This window comes from Dermochelys coriacea, chromosome 2, assembly GCF_009764565.3.
Source record: "Dermochelys coriacea isolate rDerCor1 chromosome 2, rDerCor1.pri.v4, whole genome shotgun sequence".
In the NCBI taxonomy this organism is placed as follows: Eukaryota; Metazoa; Chordata; order Testudines; family Dermochelyidae; genus Dermochelys; species Dermochelys coriacea.
Window position 1 is genome coordinate 37,316,714 of NC_050069.1, and position 12,621 is coordinate 37,329,334.

At 43.7% G+C, this 12,621-nt stretch overlaps 1 protein-coding gene across 16 annotated transcripts in view; it reads right to left on the minus strand.

Moving 5' to 3' along the window:
* Positions 1-11,086, minus strand: part of RIMS2 (regulating synaptic membrane exocytosis 2) — a 786,041-nt gene extending 774,955 nt beyond the window's left edge. For 4 of the 16 annotated variants that reach the window (XM_038389642.2, XM_043507446.1, XM_043507445.1 and 1 more), the window contains exon 1: positions 9,938-11,082. In XM_038389642.2, the coding sequence (XP_038245570.1) occupies positions 9,938-10,113 (176 nt within the window). In that variant the 5' untranslated portion in view covers positions 10,114-11,082. Of the gene's footprint in view, positions 1-9,937 lie in introns of all 16 variants that reach the window. The other 12 variants (XM_043507448.1, XM_043507460.1, XM_043507447.1 and 9 more) reach the window with 6 other exon arrangements.
* Between the last annotated feature and the right edge of the window lie 1,535 nt (positions 11,087-12,621).

Genomic DNA, 12,621 nt, shown 5'->3' on the forward strand with positions numbered 1-12,621 from the left:
GGTGAACAGGAATCAGAAGAAATATGGGGAACCATAGGAATCAAGGCCAGTATGGAGGGAAACCATTATTACTTTTGCTCAGGCCTGGTACATCTTCCTTCCATCTAGCCCAGTATCCTGTCTTCTGACAGAGGCCAATGCCAGCTGCCCCAGAGGGAATGAACAGCTAATCCTCAAGTGATTCATTTGCTGTCACTCATTCCCAGCTTCTGGCAAACAGAGGCTAGGGACACCATCCCTGCCCATCCTGGCTAATAGCCATTGATGGACCTATCCTCCATGAATTTATTTAGTTTTTTTTAACCCTGTTGTAGTCTTGGCCTTCACATCCTCTGGCAAAGAGTTCCACAGGTTGACTGTGTGTTGTGTGAAGAAATATTTTGTTTTTTGTTTGTTTTAAACCTGCTGCCTATTAATTTCATTTGGTGATCCCTAGTTCTTGTGTTATGAGACTGTCTACTTTCTCCACACCAGTCATGATTTCATAGACCGCTACCATATTCCCCTTAGTCATCTCTTTTCCTAGCTGAAAAGTCCCAGTCTTATTAATCTCTCATCATAGGGAAGCCTTTCCATACCTCTAATAATTTGTTGCCCTTTTTTGAACCTTTTCCAATACATCTTTTTTTGAGATGGGGTAACCACATCTGCATGCAGTATGCAAGATGGGGGCATACCATGGATTTATATAGAGGCTATATGATATTTTGTCTTATCTAGCCCTAGTCTAATGATTCCCACATTCTGTTTGTTTGTTTTTTTGGACTGCTGCTGCACATTGTGGATAGTTCTCTGAAAATATCCACTCAATGACTCCAAGATCTTTCTTGAGTGGTAACAGCTAATTTAGCCTCCATTTTATATGTATAGTTGGGATTATGTTTTCCAATGTGCATTACTTTGTATTTAGCAACATTAAATGTCATCTGTCATTTTGTTGCCCAATCACCCAGTTTTGAGAGATCCTTTTGTAGCTCTTTGCAGTCTGCCTGGGTCTTTCATTAATTTGCTCATCTGAAGTCTGCTTTTCATGGTTTCTTTTAAGTAACCAATTTAAATTCTTTTTTTGGTTTCATAGTACTTATTTAAGAACACTCACCTTTACCCATTTATAAACTGTTTATATTACCATGATAAATCAAACAGGATTCAATAACCTTTAAATGAAATTCCTTTGCCTACATATAAACTGTTTTTGTTATCTATGATAAACTGAGACTGGACTGACTACCGATTTTGGTCTCATCTTAACTAGAGAAGAGTGTCCCCACCAGAAGAGGTTCCACTCTTAAGGTGTAATCTCTGCTGAAAGCTCTCCACAGAAAGAAATACAGAAGAGATTGTATCTGAAGTAACCACTGTTTACTGCTTGTATTGTTTGTTTTTGTTTTGTCTTTCTTTCCCAGATGCTTTGTCATTGCAGCTACTGAGCACTGAAGCTGCTCTAAATTACATCAGAGCTGTTTCAGCCTCCAGCTGGCCCCAGAATCAGGGAAATGAAAAGATGGCATAGAAGCATTTTCCATCACCTCTCCATATGTGTAAAGCTAGCGTCTACTTTAATAACCAACCCCTAATCTCCTCAAATAGCCTTTACCAGTACTACTGATGAGGGAGGGAGTAGCTGCACACATGTTGAGCACAGTCGGTGCAAAGGCTCATTTTATTTGAATCATGGGCCTCACTTCAACAGTTGGAAGCAAAAAAAAAAAAAAAAAGCCACACCACTAAAAACAGGAAAATTCTCCAGTTCCCCTAAAATCATTCTGACAGACCCTCCCCATGTCAGAACGGCAGTTAGGCTAGAGGGGAGAGAAACAGACAAAAGCAAACAGCCTTACAGAAAAGGAGAGCTAACAAAGTGCACCAATGAACATTCACCTTCTTTATGTGACTCTGCTCTCAATATTCTGTAATACTTCCAGCATGCCAGAAGGGGTGCTGGCACCCAGTTTGGGGGAAAAAAAACCCACCAAACCAGACACACACGCACACACACCCACGGAGCTCTTGTGCCTGCCTTTTGAAGTGCAGAATGAAGGTTTATGCACATGAATAACTTTACACAAGTAATTTCACTGTCTTAAAATTCAAAGTTAGAACCCTTTTATTACTTTTTTCTTCTCATTATGGAAAGAAAAAATGGAAAGCTCACTGCAAATATTTTAAGTGGTCTGGGGAAAAAATTTTTTTTGAACAGGTTAGACTGACAGTTTTGTTCTGTACAATTTAGAATATATACTGTAATTAGGCTTTAGTTTCAATGCAAAAAAAAATCAAGCTTTCAAAGTTTTCATAGGTTTTAAATTATCTTACTCAGATTCATAGAGTTTAAGGGCAGAAGGGGCCATGAGATCAAGTAATCTGACCTCCTGTATATCACAGCCCATTACATTTCACCCAGTTCCCCCTGTAGTGAACCTTGTGTTTGACTAAAGCATAATGTGCAGAAAGACGTCTGGTCTTAATCTGAAGACATCACATGGTGGAGAATCCATCACTTCCCTTGGTAGTTTGTTTCCATGATTAATTATCCTCATTATTAAAAATTTGTACCTTATTTCTCATTTGAATTTGTCTGGCTTAAGCTTCCAGCCACTTGTTCTTGTTATGCTTTTCTCTGTTGGAATAAAGAGCCCTTTACTACCTGGTATTTTCTCCCTATGAAGGTACATATTCACTAATCAAGCACCTCTCAATCTTCTCTTTGATAAACTAAAGAGATTTAACTCTAAGTCTATTATAAGGCATTTTCTACAGCCCCCCAAAAATTGAGGTGGTTCTGTATCCTCTCCAATTTTTTAAACTTAAAAATGTGGACATTAGAACTGTACACATTATTCCAGTACTGTTCTCACCAAAACTGTATAGAGAGGTAAAATTAACTCCCTATTCTATTCACTACTACCCATTTGGAATTTGCCTTCAGCTACAAACACATTCTGCTTAGTCGCTGACAGGAAATAACTCCACTCCTACTATTTATCCAGCACCAAAGGGTGATAGTAACTTTACAGAAAGAAGGAAGAGATGGCACAGGCAAGTGGAATAATCAAACAGAAAACAGAGTAAAAGAAACAAAAAGGACAGGAGAAAAAGAATGTCAGGTCCTTCATCACTCAAGTCTCTTCTTCCTATACTTTCTATTTTCCACTGTTTCAAGACACTACATTTAAATTCATCTTCACTGTATACATATGTTGTACAGCACAAGTAAACAAAAACACAACTGTATGCTCCATCCTTCATTTTATATTTGGCAAAACACATAAATCATAGGAATATTGCCTGAATAAGAAATGTTAACTATAGTCCTAGGTTATTATTTACCTCAAAAAAATACAACAATTTAATAGATTCCAAGGCCAGAAGGGACCTGTCTGATCTCCTATAGAACACAGGCCAAAGAACTTCTCCAAAATAATTCCTAGAGCATATCTTTTAGAAAAAGAGGAAGAGAGTAGACAAGAATATTGCAGAGAAAGAGTATGCAGTCCCATCTGCAATATCTTCATCTTCTTTTGGTGAGGCAGCAAATCCATCTACATCTATCTTTGCAGATGAAATAAGGTTTTCAAGTATTTAAAGTGCATGTAGAATCTTAGACATTCCCCTGGAGACTATTCAAGAAAAACATCACAAGCTCTTAAACATATTGCATTAACACACACATGGGAAATTAGCCATGGCAATAAACAATGGCCTGCTGGAACCTGCCAAATCCATCTGGCATAGGCCTACTTCCATCTCAGCTATCTCTAAGACAGCAGACAGAAGGTTAAGTTCCTGCAAACGATTTGAACACTTACTCTCATCCTTCATCCGGCTCTCTTGCTGTGCAAGTAGTACAGGAGAGAACAAAATAGCAAAGTCCACAAAAGTCACCCCAAAGAAAAAAGATCTCCAAAAAACTGGATCTTTTCAGCAAGCCTTCAAATGAAAGCAGCAAATTATCAAGTACTGCTCAACATGTGTTTTTAATTTGGGACAAACTGTCTAATTTTGTTGATCAGTTACTCAAGGAGCAACAAGAGTTGCTGAAATAACTTATGGCCAACTGGTTGCTCAAACATCTCAGCAGATTGCACCAGACACATTATACAGCAAGTCACACCATGGCTCCTGAAATAAGCTGGACAAGGTAGTTCTGGCTTCAGTCCTCTGGAATTTCAACAGAGATTCAGGCAATAATTGAGGACCTCCCATTTGAGGGAAAGCCTCTTCAGCAGTGGGACAGACAAAGCCCTCCATATTTTAAAGGATGACAGAGCAATTCTGTCCTTCCAGGGCTCTGTATCTCAACTCCTAAAAGGAAGCAGCCATGACAGCACCCATATTTCAGACAGTGCTCAGTTACATTCAACTCAAGAGGCAGAGATTCCACCAGAGGCAACCCTCTGCCTCCTCCTTGGCTGCCCCACAGTCTGAGGTTTTGAATAGGCAGGAAGTCTGATGCATGCTTGGACCAAAGGATCTTTGTTCTACCCTTTGGCAACCAGCTGTTTTATTTTCAAGAATCTTGAGCTGGCATTACTCAGACCAGTGGGCCCTCAAGATTTACATTATCTTAAAAATTTTGAATCCCTCATACCCATATTTGCACTTCAGAAAAAACATACAAAAAGTGATCACTTTATACGCATACACCGTAACAATCAAAATACTGAGCATTTCATGTTTTTATCTTTAAAAAAAAAGTATAAATCCTAACTAATAAATTTGAATAGTGAGGTAGGGAAGCTTTAATCATATTTTATATAGCAGTAACACATACAAGTAGTTTATGTAACTTTGAAGACCACAAACTGGCAAATCAGGATTAGAACTCTCAAGCAACAGTCTCCTCCCACATCAACACTACTGTTAAATCCTAAGTATTTTTCCTTTACTTCTCCAAAGTCACTTCATTTCTGCCATTAAACACACCATCATCTTTCCTCATGACTACTGAGAACCCTTCTCTGACCTCCTTAGCTCTCCCTTTACTGCATCAAAAAAACACAGCTGTAAAAATCATCTTTTGTCCACTGTGCTAGCCATACCTACTTCCTCTCCCAATCCCTTCATCATGCCCACATCCCACTCAGCACCATGTGAATGAACACCTAATTTCAGTTTATTTATAAAATAGGATTACAATATGTCTCTAAAACAATGAAATGTACATGTTTTCAGAGCCTGTTCCTGTTGGTTTTACAGAGAACAGAATTTTATCCTAGTTTTTATAGACATAACAGACTGGTCACCTGAAATAGCTGCCAACCTCTGGTGACATTGAAGGCAAGATGGAGACGCACATATGTGCCTAAAGGACCATTCCCTAGTCTGTCATGCAATAATGTTGCCACCTTACTATCCTTAGGGGGTTGGACTAGATGATCTCCTGAGGTCCCTTCCAACCCTGATATTCTATGATTAAGTACTCTATGATTTGTGAGACCTGCCAGTAAGCACTCCCCTCAAGCCAGCCTTCCCACACAAAAGTCAGATTCATACAGAGACTTAAGTTAATTTGCATTTTTTCTAACATAGGGCCCAATCCTGCAAAGTGCACTCAATGCCAATCAAATCAGTGGAAGTTGGAGCACACTCAGGACCTTGCAAGACTGGGATCATAAATTCATTTATATAGAGACAACATGACCTGAAAATCTGTTAGGAAGCTTACATGGATAAAACTAGGGGGGGAAAAAAAAGGATGTTGAACATACGTATTGTAGAATTTGCATGATATTTCATTTACAAAGTCCCTAAAACAACAGAGGTTCAAAACATTTGCATTGTTGTAGTTTAATTGGGATGAACTTGTATAAATTGTAGAGGTAAAATTTATTGCATCTGGAGTACATATATTAAATATTGCTCAATCTTTTTAACCACAGTACATTTACTTTGCCTGTTAATTCAAATACTTTTGTTAAATCTCAGCAAAATGTTTTTTCTATGGAAGGAACATTTTTTAAAATGTGCAGTTTTCCATATTAAAAAAAATGACAGTCCAGTATCAAAACATTACTCTAGTTTCTAGTAAAGATAAATTGCCTCACAAATAAATTACAATAATATATGTTTAAATAGCTTTAGGTTGAAACACAAATCAGCAAAAGCAAAGAATCTCAAATTTAGCCCTATAGCTGATTTAGGAAAAAACAAACACCACAGTGAGCTAACTATAGAATGATAGCCTTAATGAAGGGCCAGCTGCAGCAACTCTTACACTGAACCAAAACATTCAAGAAAGCAGGGATGAAAGAAACAAAAACCCCACTCCAGGTGTACCAAAACTTCCAGAGGAGAGGCTCAGAGGAGAAGCAGAATAGTATCCTGACTCCTCCTCCTCCATGAGAGCACTGCATTTACACTGCTACAGCTGTGTGCATTTAGGAGACAGAGCCTGCCAGAAGGGAGCGGATCTGGTAAATAGCCACTTTACATGTCATCTGCTCCCAACAAATCTCAGCAGGAGTTCATGCTGACCTTATCAAAATTAACTCCTGCAGATTCAAACTCTATAGAATCTACCTTCACTCCCCAAAAAAGATTAGCGCATGTAGAGAGAGAAAAATTATCTATATTTTTTTAAATAGACATACACATTTCCCCCTGGAGATAGAAAGGGAGAGGAATAAAAATAAATAGTCCACATGACAGATACTAATCACATTATTTAATGAACTTCTGGAAAGTGCTAAAAATATCACAGTGATGGGCACCATGCAAGAACTTGAAATGGAATGGAAGAAAGCAGCAGAGTGGAGGGAGGGGCTAGCCCCTCAGACTGACATTCAGTCATCATAAGTTCCCCCAAAGTTTACAGGAAATCCATTCATATCCCCTTGATTCTCTAATAAGATTATCACCACAAGACCTCTCCAAGTGTCAGCTCAGACTTTCCAGCATAATTTTACCCTCCCATGTTATATTTTCATGGAATGGAATAATACAGCCTGTAATTCTTACTCAGACAAAAGTCCATTTCACTTCAAAAGAAGTTTGCCTTCAATGGAAATTTTGCTTGAATAAGGAGTGCAGAATTTAGCTCTATCTGCACGATATCAATAACAATAGTTAAATGTATATGTTGTATTAATGTTCTTGTTTTCTTTTAGAAATTGGGGAACATACCTGTCAAGAAGGTTAAGCTGAAAAATATTTACTTAAAGAGAGCAGAACAAGTTTTTGTATGGTATTTTTTTCTAGTAAATACAGAAAGAGAACATTTTTAGAATAAATAGTGCTTTAAAACTACCAAGTGTATATTTCACATTAAATAAAGTAAATAAAATGACTTTAGAAAAATAACATTGATAAGTTGTTTACCTGAAATCACATCACTTCTCAAGGTCTTGTAAATTAATAACTTCCATTGTCAACAATACTTCTATAAGATAGTTGTTACAGTCCATCCTGTATATACATATTTTTGCATATAGTTTTTCCAATACCTTATACACAATTCTCAGCCTACAGCACACCATCCCCACACTGCTGTGTCAAGTGAAAAGCTGAAATTACAGCAATGACACTCCTTAATGGGAAGACATTGGGTCAGCGCTTCAGCTGATATAAATTGACATAGCTCCAGCAATAGGAGGTTTGCATGTGAAAACAATGAGAAACTAAGCCTCATAAAATGCATATAGCTTCTCTCAAAGTTCTAATGAAGGGTGTGGTATCACCTTACTTTATTTTGTAACTGCATGCATTCCTCCCCCCGCCCCAACTTCCTTCTGTGTTGAATGTATTCTCAGATAATAACAGAGCAAACTTAAATTTTAAAAAAATAGAAAATCTGTTTACACCTATAATCCTTACACTTAAACTATTTGATGTTAGTTGGAGCCTCTCTCTTTCTTAAAATACTGGGAAATTACCCTGCCTATAATATGCACATTAGTGATCATTTATGAAATTCTTCGCCTTGTAACAACCTTATTCCTAAAAAATTAGATGACTCCTCATGCATATAGGTCACATTCACATTTAAAATACACATAACACATGTTTAGATTTTAGAATTATACATGAATTTTCACTATAAAAAAGTGATATTCTTACTTTCTTACAGAAATGTAATTTTTAAAATCACAAATATTATCGAATCCAAAACAAAGTTGCCAGCATTATTTGTTAATCTTTAATGCTACTCTCATATATTGAAGCTATACCTCTGATTAATAACTTGTAATTTCATTTCTTGTTAATGTTTTTAAACACACAAAACTTTTAAGTTAAAAATGCACATTCTTTTATTTGATTCTCCAAATTATTCAGAAATGTAACAAATCTTTTAAGTACTTTAAAATGTGGGTGCCACAATTTTGTGAAATAAATAATATTAAAATGTCAGCTACTTAATACTCTGAATTACTTTTGATTATTTAGAATTAGAATGACAAAATTAGATACGTAATTTGATTTCCAGTGTATAATTCACACTGGTGTTCTTCAAAATGTTGACATATTAAAGCCTTTTTTAAAGCAGAGGGACAATGAAAAGGATTTAAGAAGAGGAGCACTCTTCTGCCTTCAATAATTGTTATTTAAAGAATATCCATAGTTTAAATTTCCACAAGCATATCCCTAATTAAACAAGACTGGAACACACACACTTTGGACCAAGCATTAAGGCCCAGAGATAGCTTTCAGCTACAGATTTTGAAGGAACAGTTGAAGACCACAATGGTCAAGAGACAATCTTGAATTATGCAGTTCTCTCTTTTTTGCCTTAACTACTGATACTGTGAAAAATATTATGCTGCCTCTTTTCTGGCTTTTTCATATTTCCACAATATGAAATACTGTGTATAGTAGTGTGGTTTTATACTTCTAAATCATTAGAGGTGAATGTGGCGTTTTCACCGATAGGGAAGCAGTTTTCATGAGTGTTTACATGTGTTTGGTAAGTAGACATATGGGACAACCGTACGGATCCAGATTACAAACCCAGTATCTTCACGTTAACCTGCAAGCAATAGCTCTGAATCCCTCCCCACGTGCCTTAGATAGGTAAAAATCATCGAAGATTACAAGAAAAAGTTTGCATTTCCTTAGCACCCTTCACTTCCCGCTGCACTTCTAGGAAACAAAAATGCATTACAATGTAGAGCCTTCCGAGACCAGTGCCCCCAACCCTGACAACTGCCTAGAGGTGGACCCGTCTGCAGACTGAAGGGAGGCGATGGAGAGACGAGGAAGGACAGCAGGGCCATAAACGGCCCCCACCCCTACCCCTACCCCCACCCCCGGGTCTGGACAGCTCCCTGGTGCTGAAGTCACAGAGCCGCTGTAAAAACGCGCTTCCCTCCTCCGCGTCTCGGCCGCGGGCAGCCTGCAGGCCCCGCCCGGCGTGTGGTTAGCGGGACAGGGCCCTAGGGAACCACAGGTGCCGGGGGCTGAGTCCCCACCCCGCGGAGACGCTTCCTCGGCTAGGAGAGAGGCCGGGAGCGGGGGCGGGGGCGGGCGGGCGACGCTGGTGGAGGAAGATGGCGGCTCTCGCAAACCCACTTGGAGACAGTTAGAGCCTAGGCCCCGGCCACGCATCTCCGGCACCGGGGCCGCGCCACAGGCTCAGAGGCCGGCCCACGGCCAGGACCGAGCCCGCCCTCCGGCAGCTCCCCCGCTGCCTAGACCCTTTTCCTCGCGCGCGCCGGGTTAGAAGAGCAGCACCTGTGCGGCCATGTTGGGTGCCTAGCCCCGGTCTCTGCCCGGTGCCAGCCGCCTCCCCCCGTCCCCGGAGAGCTGGGGGGAGAGGGCAAGGCACCGGGGACATGGAGCCAATGCCACAGCCGAGCGGCCCCCCCCTCCCCACGGCAGCTAGGGCCCCGACAGCATCGAGCCCCCCATCCCCGAAACACCTCCGCGGCTGGGGTCGAGACCGCCACCCCGGCCCTCTCTGCGGCCCGGGGCGGGTAGGAAAGGAGGGGGCTGCCCTTACTTGAGCACGGACTGCTCCTTCTCTTCCTCCTTCTTCTGCCGCTCCATGACGGCCAGGATGATCTTCCTCTCTTCCTCCGTGAGGTGGCTGAGGTCGGGCATCTCCGGCTGCGGGGCCTGAGGTGGAGGAGGCTGAGGAGGCGCAGGGCCGCCCCGCGGCCCGACAGGAGCCGACATGTTTGGTGGCGCTCAGCCACGCGACGGGAGACACGGGGCTCGCTCGGGCGGCAGCGGCGGGAGCACTGCATCCAAGGCAGTGCCCGCGGATCGACGGGCTGCCTGATGAATCAACAGCGCCCCGGGGAGGGGGCTGACCGGGGAAGCCCGGCCTCCCCCACACACACTCTGCCCACTCGTGAGGGCGGCCGCGGGGGGAGAAGGGAGGAAGGAGAGTGACGCGCGGGAAGGGGGCCGCAGCAGAACGAACCGGGAGCTGGGGGACCAGCGGGCCTGGGAGCGGGCGGCGGAACGGGCGGAGACCGGAGGGGGTGGCCAGGCAGAGAGCCGGGGGACGGGACTGACCCCGGGAGAAGGAGCCAGGCCAGATTACGCTAACCCCGGCGCCAGAGGAAGAGTCCGAGCCCGGTAAGCGGCGGCCGCAGGGGCAGGAGGCCGGCTGCAGGGAGCGAAGCGGCGGGGGGGTGACGGGAGCCCCGCCGCCCACGAGCGCCGAGCGGGGGCAAAGCCTTTAGGGTGCACGCGAGCCCCAGCCGCCGGCAGCCGTAGCCGGCTCATAATTCCAGCCCGAGGTCCATGGCGGGGGCTGGGTGTGGGGCGCCGCCGCCGCCGCCGCCGCCTCCCGCTGCAGGTGCTCCTGCGCGGGCCTCGCCGCCGCCGCCGCGCTCGACTGCTCTTCTCGGGGCTGCTGGATACAATCCGCCTAACCCATCGCCGCGCTGAGAGCGGGAGTCACGGGTGGGGGCGCCGCATCTTCCCGCCGGCCCCGCGCCTGGCCCGGAGCGACGCTTCTTCCTGCCGCGGGGGTGGCGGGGCTCCGCTTCTCGCGGCCGATCGACGCCCAGCCGGGGTGGGGGAGGAGATTTTGTATTATTATTGTTATTTATTAATAAAGGCACAAAAATGGGCGCGATAACAATCACGCGAGGAAGGACAAGGAGGAGCCAAGCGCCGCGGACGCGCTGGGAGGACGGAGCCCAGCTGCCCAAGGGGCGGGCGCACCGAGGGAGGGGGGCGGAGAGAGACGGTGCACAGCAGCCGCTGGCGGGGCTCTCCCGAGGGGCGGGGGTGGAGAGGAGCTAGAGGAAGGGGCTGGAGAGAGCAGGGAGCGAGAGTGGGAAAGGCGGCCAGAGAAATCGGATGAGGGCGAAGGGGCTGGGAAAGGAGCCCCTGGGGAAAGAGGAGATGGGGACGACCGTGGAGGCGAACTGGAGCAGAAAGTGCGATGGAGCCAAGGTCCAAAGGGGATGGGAGCTAACCGGGTGCAGTGCAGCGCTGGATGCAAGGGGGGGGGGAAAGCCGTGCACGCCCATATCTTTAGTCACACCCAGGGACATAACCAATAGCAGGAGAGGAGTCACGACAGTACAATTACTAAAAGCACCTGAGCTGAGCTCTGCCCTGACCTGAATGAGGGGTTCTGGGAGGGCTCCGGCGGCATCCCGGCTGGAGAGCTCAGTCCTTAGGGAGAGGGCTCAGGTTCTTCTTGACTTCGTTTTTTCGCCTTCGGAAGCTGAAGAAAGTACAGGGCCCCGCCCCTTAGATCCAACCCAAACTGTAGGAGACAGTGAATAAAATACCACCCACCCACAATCCGAACTCTGGTCACAGAGAAGGAAAAGTCAAATTTGTACATAGCCACGTACCTTACGGATGTTCGTCTGGAATCAGATTAACCTACTGAAAAGACAACAGCAAGGGCGAGTCCTAAAGAAACGAAACAAACATATACTCTTTGAATAATGTAATTCTGCTGAGTTTTCTTTTCTACTCTTTTAACTACTATCTTAATACTCTCCTTCAATTAATATATCTAACGTCTATTTTCTGTCTCTTACTTATCTAATTTACTCAAATTAATTTCCTGTCTTTCTTGCTTCCCGTTCTGTAATATAGTACTTTTCTTCTTACTACTTTTCAGTTAATTTCTTTCCCTTGGTCCTTTTAATTACTTTGCTTTCTCCGTAGCCGTCAGAGGTTCTTTATCTCAGTTTACCTAAACTCCATTATCTGACATGCATCCGGCGAAGTGGGTATTCACCCTGGAAAGCTTATGCTCCAATACCTCTGTTAGTCTATAAGGTGCCACAAGACTCTTTGCCGCTATTACCTGTCACAGACTCTTAACTGGAGCATCATTCCACAGATGCAAAGGGTAAGATTTGCCCGGAGGTATTTGTGGTGGGGTTAGGGTTCTTTTGAGCCTCAAAAGCAGAAACTCATTGGCGCATTACAGTGGAAAAGAAAGGGAAAGGAGGAGAAACTTTTCATGCACAACTGAATCTTTCTTCTACGACAGGGACCAGGTTGCACTGGAGAAAGCCTCTCAAAGCTCACATACTCATCCCGCTTCCCCTCCTCCCACCCCAATTTCTATAGGAAGTAATCACACCTGGGAAAAGAACCAATGGGTGCCAAAAAAGATGCCATTTAGCAACAATAAATGATAAATAACATATCTGGATGCAGAACTACATTTAGTCCAAATCTATTGGTTTTCAATATATT